General features: G+C 35.7%; 1 protein-coding gene across 1 annotated transcript in view; it reads right to left on the bottom strand.

Annotated features, from left to right (window-relative positions):
• LOC122636620 (titin) overlaps positions 1-15,557 on the bottom strand; it is a 41,310-nt gene that overhangs the window by 3,798 nt on the left and 21,955 nt on the right. The window contains exons 2-6 of the mRNA XM_043828030.1: positions 15,414-15,520; positions 9,831-9,878; positions 9,034-9,507; positions 8,348-8,629; positions 74-8,231 (exon numbers count right to left, since the gene is read on the bottom strand). Of these exons, the coding sequence (XP_043683965.1) occupies positions 74-8,231; positions 8,348-8,629; positions 9,034-9,507; positions 9,831-9,878; positions 15,414-15,520 (9,069 nt within the window). The remainder of the gene's footprint in view (positions 1-73; positions 8,232-8,347; positions 8,630-9,033; positions 9,508-9,830; positions 9,879-15,413; positions 15,521-15,557) is intronic.

Genomic DNA, 15,557 nt, shown 5'->3' with positions numbered 1-15,557 from the left:
GATATGGGAGATAAATCAATAAGAGTTACGAGTTTAGAAAAACGTTTATTATCAATATCAGTTTAATACTTACGTGCAATGAAGGCATGGACCGGACGCGGATGTAATAACTTCGCCTACATGGTATGCTTGGCCTCGAATTTGACATCCGCTTCGTTTTGCAGCGCCTTTATAGGCATGCGTTAAAAAGTGTGGGGGTAACGTAGTCGTAGTCGTGGTTGTGGTTGTAGTGATGTTAAGAGACGTAGCCATGGATACAGGACACTCGTATCTAGGACAACAGAAACCGCTAATAGGTTCCTCGTGGCATCCTGGTATCGGTGGTGGACAACTTTGCTGAAGACAGATAATGTCGCTTCTAAAGCAGAAACAAAAATCACATGGGTCGTCTCTTGGTATTTGTTGGGCAGACATGTAAACCTTTCCACCGTATCTACAAGTGCCAGGTCCATAAATCGCCTGATCGTCTTCATCGTAATCTTCATCGGGATTAAGGTAACTACCACCGTGCATGGGAAAATGAGGATTATCTTCGCCGGACACTGTTTGTTCGGGATATTCTACGCCTGTTTGGGGTGTTATACTGCTCGTCATATGATGCTCTTCCAAAATTGGCTCAGAATTTTCAATGGTATGATTGATTGGCTGTAAGTGTTCCTCATCTAATCCGACAGTTAGTTGACCTTCGGATTTATCTGTCTGTGGAATTTGCGAAGAAGAGTCGGGTTGAATAACGCCGACGTGTGATTGTACTTCTTGGTCTTCTTCATGATCTTTTTCTAAAATTTTTTCAGAAGTTTCAGTGATCGATACTTCAGTCGGTATAGGTCGTAACTTTGTAATGAATCCTTCGGTAGACGATTGCGTTGCATTCTGTTCTTTTTCTGACAAAATTTCTGGTCCTTGTTCTTCTGCTACAATTGGTCCTGTTGTTATTTTCTTTTCAACTTCTTCCGTTATCGAGCTAAGGCTAGGTAATACAGGTTTTTCTTTTGAAAGAGTAGGCTTTGTGATTTCTTCCTTACTCTTTTGTGCTTCTTCTGATGTAGTCATTGATTCTTCAGTTATGGGCTCTGTTATAGATTGTTCTTTAATTGTCACCTCGTTAGATACTACTGTTTCTGTAGTTTCTACTTCACCTTTGGAAGGATCTTCTTTGATAGGTACTGGCGCTTCTGTAGGTTGAATTTCTTCATGAATAGCTGATACTGTTGTTGCTTTTTCTTCGGTTATTGAATGATCTGTTACTGCGGTTTCTTCTGTTGGTTTTTGTCCTTTTATTAAAATACTTTCTGTGCTTTCTGGTATTTCCAATATTTCTTCTTCGATTGGAGTTATAAAATGTTTTTCAGTTATGCTGCCTTTTTGCTCTTCAACAGGTTCTGTCTGAATTGTTTCGGTAGAACTGACTTTTAGATGTATCTTAAAAACATTTTCTTTTATAGTGGTTTGCGTTTCTTCAAATGGAGCTTTTTCCGATGTCTTTTCAATTTTATCTTCATATGTAGACAGTTTCAAGATTTCTTCTTTATTGATTGGTGCTTCTGTTTCCTGTTCAATTTCAGTTAGATCTTTTATTGGTATTAATGAATCGATTGGTTTTTCTTCCGATGCTAATGATTCAATTGGCTTTTTTTGTGACGTTGATTCAAATGGTTGTCCCTCTGATGTAGATGATTCAATTAGTTCTTTCTTGGGCATAGAAAAATCACTGGGTGTATAAATTTCACTTTGCTTTTCTTTCGGTGTAGAGGATTCAATTGATTTTTCTTCTAATGTTGGAGATTCAATTGGTTTTTCTTTTGTTGTAGAGGATTCAACTGGTTTTTCTTTAACAATTACTAATGTTTCAGTCACTTCACTAATTTCTGAAGTTCCAATTGGCTGTCCTTTATGTACTTGTTCTTTTTCTTTTGGTTTGTGTTCTTCAATTTGTTCATCCTGTTCCGTGACATCAGTTGTTATTGATTCTGATTTTACTGTAGGAGAAATTTCAACATTAAGAGAAACTTCTTTGCTTGGATGCTGCTCAGTTTCTTCGTCTATGGGTAAAGAAGGTTGTACTTCGATAATACTTGTAGAGGTTATTGCCTCTTCCTTGAAAGGCTTCTGAATAATTTCCTCAGGTTGTTGACGCTCCTCTTCAGCATGAATTATTGCTATGCCAGGTGAAATAGTTTGTTCTTCTATAATGGTATTGGAACCTACCGTTTCTCCTTCAATACTTTCAAGAGTTTTTTCTTCTGTTTGTTCTTTTTCCATTGGAATACTTTCAGAAGTTTTCTCGTTATATGGTGTTGCGATTGCAAATATTTCTTCGTGTATTGGAGAAATCGATAGAGTCGTGTGCTCTTGAACTGGTTCCTTAGTCGATTTCTTTTCAAATTTCATAGTCTCTTCTTCTATTGTCATTGTTACATGCTTTTCTATGGTAGGTGTAGTAGAATCTACCACATTTATATTATGTTCTGTAACTTGAACTTCAATAAATTCTGAGATTTTCTTTTCCGTAGTTGTAACTACCGGTTTTTCTTCTTTCTGTGTTAGTTCAGATTTTTTGGGTATTTCTTCATTTTCTTTGTGTTCTTCGACTGAAACAAATGTTGATGTTTGAGTTTCTATTGTTGATCCTGTATGTTCTACAAAGGATAAGGGACTTTCACTTTTTAGAGTAACGATACGTTCTGTTAATCCTATCTTTGTCGAAGTACTGCTTTCTGTTTCCTTCGATATTGGTGGTATCGGTGTTTCTTCTATGTGTACGACTGATTGTTTTTCAAATACCATAGGAACGTCTGTTTGATCTGTAGATTGTTGTGTTGATGTTTCCGTAGACTTTTGAATAGATTTTGTAGTTTGTTCAATCGTTTTATCTTTTTCTTCTTGTAAAATTTCACTCTCTTGAACTTTAGTAGATTGACTGTTCTCAATAGTAGGTGTAGTTATTTCTTCATAACTAGACACAGACTCACTTTCAGTGGTAGTAGCAGTTTTAGAAATATCGGTTTGATCATTTGTAATGAATAAGCCAATCTCAGTAGAAATTTCTGCATTGGATTTTGATGGATTTATATTTGAAATTTCCATCATCTTGTGTTCAACTGGCATAGGTTTTGCTTCTTTAGGTGCTTGAGGACTTACTTCACTTGTTGCTACCAATTTATTAATATCTGTAAATTCTTGATTGATGTAATGTTCAGTCGGCTGTTCAGATGTTACTTCAATTAGTTTGTCAGGCTGTTCTTTTTCTTCGGTCGTTTCTATTTCTATTTTTGTTTGCCCTTCAAATTCTGCACTTTCTGCTATTTCTTTTTCGGTAACAGTAATATCACTTTCAGTAGGTACAATTACTTTCTGAGCACCTCCAGGTGCTTCAGATTTTTTATATTGTCCTTCTGTTACTTCATTAGATAGTTCAGAGACAGTAAGCATGGAAGTTTCGCTCATCGTTTCTGCTTGTTCAGTCGTTTCTATTGATACCCCCTCCGCCATATCTCCTTCAGGTATCTTTTCGGATTCTCCCATTAAAACAGTAGTTTCCGTTTTTGTAGCAACAGGAGCTGATATATTTGTAAAAATTTCGGTACTATGTTCATATTCAATAGTAAAACTTGATATTACTTTTTCAGTAATTTGTTCTACGATTGATTCCTCGGTAGAAGATGAAAATTTAACAATTTCTTTTTCTTGATCGGTAATTTCTTCAGTTTTTTGTGTAGCAACCGATAATGTAGATTCTATTGTGGATTGCTCGCTTGTATCTATGATGAAAGGTTCTTTTGATGAAACTTCTTGTGATTTTTTATGTTCTTGAACAATTGTGGATTTTTCATTAATAGATTCTATTGGACTAATGGTTACTCGTTCTTCTACTAGTGATTCTTCTTTTACTGTTTCACTTCCATGTTCTGATACAGTTTCTAAAGTGTGTGGATGAGATAATACATGCTCTTGATTTTCTCCTTCACCTGTATGATCACTAAATGCTAATGTAATTTCTGTAACTTTGGGAATAGAGGTTATATGTTCTGGCTTTTCACTTTCTTCATATTTCGGAGTGAGGTGTTCAATCATATGGTTTTCTGCTTCTAATTCAATTGTAGGAGTGGAATCACATGTGTATATTGGACAACATGAAGCTCCACTTGTATGTACTGGCATACAGTTAAACAGATGAGTTGGAGGTGGTGGGCATAGGATAAGTTCACATTGGATGATACTGCTAATACATTGACAACTCAATTGACAAGGATTTGCTGGAGGTATAGCCGAGTTATTATAATAAGATTGTCCATCAACAAGACAATTACCTTCACCTGGTATATCTGAAGATATAGGTTTGGATTCTGCTGATTCAGTTATTTCATTTGTTAATATCATTTCTGTAATATCTGCAAGCTGTTGTTCAGTTGAGTATTCAATTGGTCTTTCAGAAGATACTCTAGTTAATAGTGTTAGTTTTACTGTAGATATTTCTTCTTTAAAAGGTGCAATCGTTGAGTGTTCCTCATATGTCTCGATAGATTTCGTAGTTGTTTTTTCTTCGTCAATTTCTAGTGTTGTTTTTTGAAGTTTATCTTCTGTTTCGGGTATTTCTGTTGCTTCCTTTATAATTGGTATTTCCGTCAATGTGCCAATAGAACTCGTTAATTCGTGATTCTCCTCTTTGTCTAATTTTTCTTCAAAAATACCTTTAGTGTGTCCCTCAATTTCTTGTTCTTTTGTTGTCATAAATGATTCAACAGGGGTTGCTGCCTTAGTTGGTTTTTTATATGATTCCTCTGGTTGCGATGTACTTCCATTAATGTCATCAGATATTTTAGTAGTATCTATAGTTTCTTCTTGTTCTGTAGGGAATAGTTCTTCAGAGATTGATTCTATGGAGGTAGATTTTTCTTGCTGTATTGGAATTTCAGTAGATGATTCTTTTATCATTGAAGTTTCAGTTTCTGGATGCTTTTTTTCTTCGGTATAAAGAACTATTGGCACTTTCAATTTTGTTATAGGAGATATCGTTTCTTTAGAAAATTCAGTAGTCGATTCAGAATGTTCAGAAAATGATTCACTTACTGCAGCTTGTTCGGTAAATTGTTTTCTAATATTATCCTCAAAAACACCATTCTCACTTTCCGAGATCATAGTAGATATTTCGGGTTGTTCAGGAATTGAAATTTTACTTGGTTTTTGCTCAGTAATTATTTCTGTCACTTCTTTTTCAAGACTGACTATGGGTTCTTTCCCTTCTTCGACAGCAAACTCAGTAGATTTTTCTTCTTCAAATTTCTGTTCTTCACCTTTGCTTATCTTTTCGGTAAATGGCTCACTAAAAATCTCTATATTTTTAACTTCTATAGTTGAAGTTTCTGTTGATGTATATTTACTGGGAACAGAAGATTCAGTCTTCTTTTCTTCCTTTGATTCTTCTTTAGCACTAGATTTCTCGGTCGTTTGTATTTCGGTTAGTGTTTTCTCTGTAAGTTCCTCTTTTGTGGATATCACTTCATATTTTTTCTCTTCTTCAGATTCTTCAATTGATTTTTCTTCAGAAATTAGTGTTGATGTATGCTCTATTTCAACTAATAAAGGTATTTCTGTTGATTTTCCTTCTAGAGAAGGCTCTTCTTCGATTACAGTAGGTACCGATGTTTGTGTTTCCGCTATTTCAATGCTTTCTGTTGATTTATTATTTAGAATAACTGACTGCTCTGACACTTCCTCTGGAATAATATTTTCGTTAATTTTAGTTGTTTCAGGAACATGTTCTTCCGTTTGTTTTGCTATACTTTCCTTACTCATCATTTCTGAAGCAATAGTTGTTTCTTCACTTACAGCTATTGGTTCAGTTATTTTCATGATCTGTGCTTCTTCTGGTACACTGATTTCATTCACAGCATGTATTACACTTGGTTTACTAATTTTTGACGTTTCCATAAATTCTTTCTGTTCAGTTTCACTCGGTCGACTTACTTTTGGCGTTTCCGTAGATTCTTTCTGTTCAGTATCTATAATAGTAACTTGTTTTTCTTGTGTGTTAGTTTCTGTCGGTTGTATCTCGGATTGTGGAATTTCTGGTTGTTGTTTAACAGATGAAGTTTCACTAATTGTTTGTACACCTTCTTTAACTGATTTTTCACTAGTAGGTATACTTGTTAATTCTTCTTTAGAAATAGAACTTTCAGTTGAGGTTTTTTCAGGAGATGGTTTTTGTAATTTCACTTCGGCTTTACCTTCTTCCACGTTAAATCGTTCTTTTCCTGGAATTGCTTCTTTACTGTCATCAGATATTTCAGAACTCACTTCTTCCGACGAAGTTTCTTCAGATTCTACTAAAGTAAGACCTTTTGTTGGTAATTCTTCGACGGTAACTATTTTTTCTGTCAATTGAAATAGAGAACCTACTGTGTCTGTGACATCAGATATGATTGATTTTTCAGTATTCTCAAATTCCTCTTGTATAGTATGTGCTTCCGTAGAAACATGATATTCTGGAGTATGAGTAGCTTTAGTGTCCAAAGCAATAAGCGTAATCTCGGTAGATGTTTCTTTTTGATTTGATATCGTTTCTTCAGTAGGTTTTTCTGCTTTTGTTTCAGTTTCTATTTTATTTTCTTCGTATTTAGTAGATGTTTTACCTTTAGAAATCGAAGCTGTCTCAGACGTAACGGCTTCCTCTGGAGTTTCAGTTACAAGACTTTCAGGAGCATGCATTTCTGGTTTTTTAATATCAACATTACTTTCGATTATATGTATTTCCGGAATTGATTCTTTATCTTCTGTTTTGTATCCTGGTGTATTTTCAAAAATTTGTTTGTCTATGTCTGTTCCATTCGGTTCTTTGATAAATGGCTGTTGATTAATTTCTATTCCAGGAGAGCCAAAATCATCTCTTTTAGGGGCAAGAGGTGGGAGTTTTTCTTTCAACTCTAATCCAAGTTCTGAACTTTCAGATTTCTGCTCTATATCTGTTTTTGTAGGTGGATATTGTTGTTCAATTTCTTGAACTCCTAGTAAACCGGTAGTAATTTCGAAGGGTTCAACTTTTCCCGATTCGCTAATTTCAACAGGTTTTCCAGACTCAGTTATTTCTGCTATTGGAGATTTTTCTGGTTTTGACGTAGTAGCTTTTTCTGCGATTTCCTGCGGAATTTCACTTTCTTTCGTATCAAGGCTTGATTGTTTTTCGTCTTCAAATGGTTTCGTTGTATTTTCATATTGACTAATTGTTTCTATAATTTTTTCTGACACTCCTTCAGCAGAAACTGTTATTTCAGTTGAGTTTTCAGATTCTTCACTTGGTCCTTGAGGATTTGTTGTTTCTTCCGATGGTACTAATTCATATGTATTCTCAGTATGCTCTTGTTCGCTAATCAAATGTTCAGTTAATTCCTCTGCTTTCATTGCACCTTCAATTGTTACTGCTTCAGTTTGATGTTCTTCTAAAGTGACATTTTCTTCGGTACTTTCTGGCTGTTCAATCTTGTGCTCTTTTTTTACGGTTTCAGTTTTGGTTTCTAATCCTTCTAGAGACGAAGAAATTGGTGGCATAATTTCGGTTATCGAAATTTCAGTTGCTTCTTCTACACTTTCGGATAGTTTAGTGGACGCATCTTCAGATTTTTCAAGTGTGATAGGGATTTCAGTTTGTTTTTCAAAAACATATGTTTCTGTTTTTTCTATAGTAATAGGCTTTTCGGTAATTTCTGTAACGAGAGGCATTTCTGATTTTTCCGTATAGATAGGTATTATGATCCTTTCTGTTGGAATAGGTGTCTCAGTTTGCTCGATTGAAATAGTTTTTTCAGATTCTTTTATCAAGATAGGAGCTTGTGTGTTTTGATTCTGGATCATCTGAGCTCCGTCGGTTGGCTTAATTTCCGTATTAGGTACATTTACAGGAGCCAGTTTTATGTCATGTTCTTCGGGAAGATTTATTCCCTCTGAACCATAACTAGTTTCAGATTCAGGAATCTCTTTTTCTTCTGTTGTCTCCGCAGACTTTTCAGTAGATTCTACAGCTTTAATAGATTTTTCAGTTTGTTCTGCTTTAATTTCATAATCGTGTGAAATCGCGTTATCAGCACCAGAGAATGGTTCGCTTGTAACTGCAAATTCTTGTTTTTCCGGTTCTTCGATTTTCTTCGAAATGGTTACCATTGTTTGTACTTGACTAATTTCGGAGGTTTGCTCTATCCCTTCTGGTATAGTTATACTTCCACTTTGACCATTGTCCTCTGTAAAAAAGCGATAAATAAAATGGCATTGTATTGATAAAATCATTGAATTGTTAATATCAGACACTTTTGAAGTTATTCATGAAAGTGTTTGGTATAACAAATATTGTTCTTACCGCATTGGTAAGTGGTCGGACAACATTCTCCTTCGGGCGGTGGTAGAGCAGTGCAGTTTTCTCCATGTGTCTTCATAGGCGTTCCACAGTCTTGAATGGCGCAAGCGATATCGCCACGGAAGCAGTAGCAGTGTTGGCAAGGTTGTGTTGAGTAAATCAACTCGCCGTCTTCATAAAATTTACCTTCGTAATAACAATGTGGTGCTATACCGGGAGCAATCGTAGTGGTCATGATGAGGCCAGATATAGGTCCAACCGTAGTTTCAAGTTCTTCGTCGTATTCTGTTAATGTTAATAGCGTTAAATTCGTTTATTAAACGTTTATTATTCGTCGTTTATATTGTTACAATAAAAATGGAATATTAACTCGAGATTAAACAGATATAAATTACATTCGTCAGACAGCTAATAGAATTCTAATTCTTTATCTACGACCAAATTATTTCGGTAACGTTTATCTTAGATGGAAAACTTTTTACTTAGGGTGAAAAGAAAGAGAGCGTAAAGAGAAGATATATAAACAAAAAGATATATAAACAAATGAATGACACGGGCACTGGATTGTATATCACACTTGTTTAAAATGTCATGTTAGATTGAACACGCGTTAACAAATGACGAAAGTCAATAGAAGCGATACAAGGAAGACTGCTCACACGAACATACGATATGCAAATGAAACTTACCACAGTTGTACTTGACCGGACAACATACACCCGGTTGGTAGGCAGGTTTGCATCCTGCCACGCGTAGCGTGCACTCCTGTATCACGCAAGTGGTTCTGTTCTTGATGCAGTAGCAAAGCTCGCAAGGATTCTGAGGATCGAGCGGTAATTGGGCGCCGTCAGGGTAAAATCGATCATTTATTTTACATCCATAATTATCATGAAAGCCAATTTCCGTCGAGTCGGATGTGGCTGGAGTATTGGTAGTCGACGTAAGTAATTGGACTGGTACTTCCGGACAAGTGATCACGGGACAACATTGATCGGGTCTTTTTTCGACCGTACAGTCCTGTCCGATAGCCTTCGAGAAAGGACAAACTCTCAAGTAGCACATCAACATTCGATTATGACATGTACAATTCAGACATGGCTCGTTCGTTATGATTCTGTCACCTTCCTGGTAATGTTGAAAGTTGTAGTAGCAGCCTGTTGCACCTGCGAATTTCATTGACTCTTACAGTTATCGTACCTCGACTATGCGCTATCAAGCTTTCTGAGCAAACAATAGGTAAGCGTTGATTAGCATTTGATTCGTTAGGCTCACGAGTCGCATCGAACGTTGTTGTTATTCTTTCGAGCGAGCATCGACCCAAGAACTTACTCGACTCGATCAGAATTATCGAACGAATCAGTGCGTGTGGCCAATACGTTCGCTGCGCTACAATTAATACGCCTGTGTCTACAAGGTGCCTGATCTCAAGGTGCGCGTAGGCTGATTAGAAAGAGTAAAAGTGGAGCGAATGCGTGTATCTACGTACCTCCATCGTATTCTGCGACTTCTGTGGTATCTTGCTCGTATACTGGCGCTGTAACAAAACCAATGCGGATGTTATTGCCACGATCATATACATACATATACCAATTCGATTTTATTAACATTGTTACCTCGGTTTGCATCGATTGATATCTGATTGTGTAAAAAGTATAAAGTAAACGTGAATAGCTTGAAAGATTCGAAGAAACTTTGTGTGTAGATTGTTTTTTATTAAGGCACGAAATGGTTCGTATTATCAACGTAAAAATTAACTTAATCGTTTTCTCGGAACGACGTCATCTAACTCGATAGGAGAAGATTAGAGTGTAAGTCGGGATTTCAACCGCATCCGAGTGGAAAGATTTTCTCTTTGTTATTGTGAAAAATGTGATTAAAATGAGGTATGAATAATTTCAAAAATTCGAGCTTTCGTGTCGTCGTTTCGGTTGTTCTTTCGAATCCTATAGGAGACGAATACAGCTTCGGTGCTCGCAGTTTATCATAATAATTACCAGGCGGCGGGAGGCGCTTGTCTAGAGGGTGAACAAGGCTTTAACAACGGAGTGAGTCAAAGCGTCATATGGCGCGAACGTACGTGGGCGAATTCTCGTTAACACCCTCGCCCTGGTCGTACGAATTGTATGCCGAGTGTACGCGGAATACAAAATTCTCTTTCTTTTCCTTCCTCTTTATCCTTTTATCCTTTTCGTACTCTCTACCTACGTTTTGTACTTTTTTCCCTCGCGCGTCGCTTTTATAATTTTCTTGGTATTAAAGTTCCGCGAGCGGAACTTGTCTTCGATTGTCCCTGGAACACGACAAAGCATCCTCCTTAACGTAAATCGGCGAGTTAGTCTTCTGATTCTTAGGAGAGTAACTACCTATCTATGGACCCACCAACGCATTTCTTTAATTTACGATATTCGCGAAATTTGTTCTCCTATCGGAGCTCCTACCTAAAAAGTCTACCTTCATTTTTAATAAAATTCTACGATCGACGACCTGTGCATGATTTCATTATTTTTTTATGAGGTACATTTATTACATCATTGTCGCGAAATTGAAGGAAAAAGGCCTTTTTACACGATGTCACAGATGTTTTCCATTCTAAAAAAGTAGACGTTACTCTTTTGAAATGCATGAAGCGTTTCTGCGGAGACTACGTGCATCGCGAGTCGAAGGATTAGTATCTCTTGTATCGCTTTTTCATTGAACAATACGTTCCTGGTGGAGGAATAGACAACGGTTTTAAGCTATTTCTGATTGAAACATTTCGACTCTTCTGTAGTTCATTTATCAAGTCTCTGATTTTTAAATGAAAAATATTGTCATAATGTGACATTTTTAACGTATTAGTCAAACAGATTTTCATAGAGAAACATGGAAAAATTTCGCTGAAAATAAATTATAGAAAATATCACAACCTGGGAATATTAAAATTTGTATTTCACTTTGATTGCCGTTTTGCTTGTTGTGGAATCCGAAGCTGGCAGTTTCCAGCGAATTGAATTGTACTGGGAATCATTAGACGGGTCTGTGAATGGGGCCCCTATTACGAGTTTCACGAAGTGCCTCCGCGTGCCTCCACGTATATGCGACAGACGCACGGGACTCAGCACGTATGAGTTTCTCGTATGTTATATGCATGTATCTACTTTTATTCGTACGTTGCTTTACCTAAATTACTATTATATGAATAAGCCGATATAATATTGTGCAGCTTTTAACTTCGATATGATTCAGTATAATATTTCTTAGATTACGTTGTCGCGTAAGAGAAGCATCCAATACTTGTAATTGTAAATTAATGATCTTTTTGCATGAAAAATGATATGTCACAAGTTATCTGATAAATTTAATAAACTCTTATTATTATACATCCTTCGTATATTATGTACGGCAATAAATTTTCATTCTCTCTCTCTCTCACTTTCTCCCTCTCTCTTTTTCTTTCTTTTCTTTTCAACAAATCGTGCATTGTGATGGTTGATAAAAAGTTGAATAATTTGGAACGAGATTTGTCTCCTGAGTGGCGAATGTAGATACAAAAGCGAGGTTGCTTTATCTCAAGAGCATCTCCGTTGTGGAGAACAGGCGAAAAATTGTAGTTTCGTCTTGTCGTTAATGCTATCGATGAATATCAATAAGATATTTAATGAAGTTTTTCATTTGTCGAATTAAGGAGAGGGGATGATTATTTGCTAAAAAATGACTTGAAATGACGGAAAAAAGTGTTCTCGTTTTTTTTCAGAAAATTGCTCGATAAAAAGTCGACCATTATTACCAGGTATTAATATATAAATTATGTATATATAATATAATATTAATATATAATCCAAACGGATTTTGTAACGTTGAAGCTTGATTCTAAGAGATCTGAATAAGATCGACAATTTACGCTTTAATAAAATGAATCGAAAGGACTTACGAGCAACTACTCAAGAGGATAGTAAATTTTCATCTTGAAAAAGAAATTTTATGGATGATTAATGAGCTCTTTACTTACTTCAACGCTAATCGAGCACGGAACATTCTATACATCTTGGTGTATTGCAAGAAGACAATATATAAGCTAATGTACTGCCACGTTCTCTTTCCTTCCCCAATTCTTCAAATTCTTTCCTTCTCTATTTCCATTATTATTTATCCTTCTCGCACATCTTGCGCATCTCTCATTTCTTTTTTCTCTCTCATTTTAACTTTATCTCCCTCCCTTTTATATTGAGAGACACGTACGGGTGCATAATGCTGTTATTATATATTACGAATGTGGATACAAGATACAGATTGAAAGAAAGAGAAAAAGAAAAAGGAAGAGAGACGAAGGAATTCATTGCGCGCATTATGAAATCATTCCCGGCGGCCTTGCTTCGCAAAAGTTCATTACCATCAACGCTTGGATAAACACCTGACTGTAATTCTTGCTGTATCGTATGCACGAAATTCTGCATTTAACATCGCTTTCAAGGTTGCGGCTTCTCTCAATATACCCTGGATCGACGAGAAAAGATACAAGATCGATACCTTATGTTAATGACGAATCGATCGATGTGTGATTAGCCAAATTTAAAAGATTATCTTTGATTATACTCAAAGAAATACTACTTGATATCGAAAATATGCGATCAAGCAAAGTTGTTTAAACGATTCTGAGCATAATACTAAATTGTTTCCGAGTTTTTCGAGAATAATCATAAATTACCTTAGCGAGACTTGTGAATTGAGTTCATTGCTGTTTTTTATTTTGTAAATGAAAATGGAATAATGTTAATCTCGTGTAAATATATTTATATTCTCTTCGATGGGAAGCGCGTAATATATCTATATCGTAAAAATGTGGGTTTATTCAAAATTTTTGATCGAGTTCACACGTTTATGTTTGTAATTGAGTCGATTGAAAGAATAGAGTGCGTTTCAATGAAATCCTGCTCAAATTATTTCTAGATAACACTATACATACGATTAATTAATTGGCGTTATTTTGATGTTGTACCCACGCGTTTCATTTATGTCGTTGGTTGATCACGGCTGATCTCATAATCTTAATATGATAAATGTTAAAGCAAAAGCGGAACTTTTGCAAAAGAGGAAGTTTCCTTTATTTTTATTAAATATTATTCGAAAAATAATGAGACTGATGTAATAATTTTATTCTAATTTTGTATATATTATATTTTATTTTGATGCTTTCACAATTAAAAAACGTATCGAAATGATGATTTGGAATAATGATGATAAAATTACATCATTTTTATATAAGTAATCTATTTTTTCTATAATCTCTTTTTATAATAATTAATTTTAAAGTTCTTATCTATTCTATCCGATATGTGTGTGTGTGTGTGTGTGTGTGTATAATAGATATATACTCTAGAGACAACTACGATGTTGCTACGTTATCTTTTAACAAAACCAATTTTATTATTATTCCTAAACGATTATGTAATATGAGGATCGAAATGACATTGCAGTCGAGCAAAGTCCTCGGATTTTATTGTATGCGCTTTGATAACGATAAACTGTGGTTTCATTGGTATACATAAATATATGGAATGGTTCGAGCATCAGGTGCGTCGGGACATGGACTGTATGTGAGCAACGTGCTGAGGTACGCGCGGTCAGTGACATTTCCACCAGAAGCTTGAAAGGCGGCTCTTCGAAGGCTACAGGTTTAACCAGAATTCTCATTGCATCGCACGGATGCAGACGCGAGTGTAAAAACCGCTACATAGCTGTCTACTGTATATCTTTCTATTTGTCTTCCTTTTTTTTATTGTCTTCAAATACGAAGTCATTATCGGGAGAATATTCCAAATAAATAGATTTTTTTTTTTCTTATTGTGTGGAGTCAGAGATTGTGCGAGAATTTTTCGTTTTGTTTCGCTCGAGAAAATCCAACTTATGCAAACCAACGTAAATCATAGATAGGTAAGTAGGTACATAGGAGAGAAGTATCGGTGTGTATTCGAGCAGGAAGACAAGAAAGACGAACAAGATCACCTAGTAACCTCGGTTTGAAAGATCTCGCTTTCATCAATGAAGAGATCTCTTCCCGCTTCTTTCGTTTACCTGCTCCTTCATCTTTGCACAGCTGATTGACGAAAAGAAGCGAGAAGCAACAACGACGTATTTTCGATCAATAGTCATTGTCGAACGTTTTTGCAAGTCACAATGTTCTCCTTCGTATAAAACTCTGTGTTCTTTCTAGAATGATTGCAAAATAGGATAGTTAACTCTTTTTCTGTTCTTTTTATGATCATGTAGGAAAGTGTTTCTGATTTAAGCTGTAAATGTTTATGAAAAGGCACGAGTTTAGATATTGGATATCTCAAAAGAAAAATGTTATTATTTAGGCATGTTGATAGATCGATAATCGTTCGAGTCGGCAAGACATAAATGAAAGAAGAAATTTATAGAAATTCAATTCTGATAAAAAAAGTAATCGTATCTTGGAGACGAACTGAGAATTATTAGCGTGTTGGGTATATGGGAAAAAATTTTAATTAGCGACTTGGTCAAAGTCAGAGGTGCTATGAGGTAAGCTATCTATGGTCGAAGAGAAGTGAGCGCTGAGAGGTTCGACGGCCTGTTAGCTTCGGATCTTGCCCTTGTTGCACGCGTGTATACATATCTGCACACATATGAATGCGTACATTAACATTGACTAGTGTCAAATGAGTAGAAATTGCTTGTATTAACTGATGCTCATTTAGACATTATTTAGCTTATTTAGACGTTTTCACGTTTCACGAGATGTTTAGATAAATCTAAAATCGTAAAAATTACTCGAATCTCGAAGGGAAGGAGAAAATTTATTGGTTGCTTGTCTCGAACAAGATCGAAATCTTCTTTATAATCGACAAAAACAACTTCGAACACAGTATCGGTCTCAGCAGACTTTATTTCAATAATTTCTACTTTATCGAAAAGAGAGAGAGAGAGAGAGAGAGAGAGAGAGAGAGAGAGAGAGAGAGAGAGAGAACGTAAGAGAGAGTGATTGATAGAAAGAAGTAAAGAATGATTGAAAGAGAAGCTGTTTTAAATTCTCTAAAACGAGATCCATTTTTTTTATGAAATGAAAACTTACCAGAATGCGTGCATTGTGGGACCAGGAAGATCACCAAGCAAAGAATTATTTCAGATCTATAAGAGCTGGTGCTCAACGCCGACATATCGACACTTATCTTCCGTCCTCTGTAACAAACGAGGAAAAACTTTCATTAGATTTTAT

Source organism: Vespula pensylvanica, chromosome 1 (genome assembly GCF_014466175.1).
Source record: "Vespula pensylvanica isolate Volc-1 chromosome 1, ASM1446617v1, whole genome shotgun sequence".
In the NCBI taxonomy this organism is placed as follows: Eukaryota; Metazoa; Arthropoda; class Insecta; order Hymenoptera; family Vespidae; genus Vespula; species Vespula pensylvanica.
Note: the sequence above shows the minus strand (reverse complement) of the source record. Positions and strands in the feature narration are given on the sequence as shown.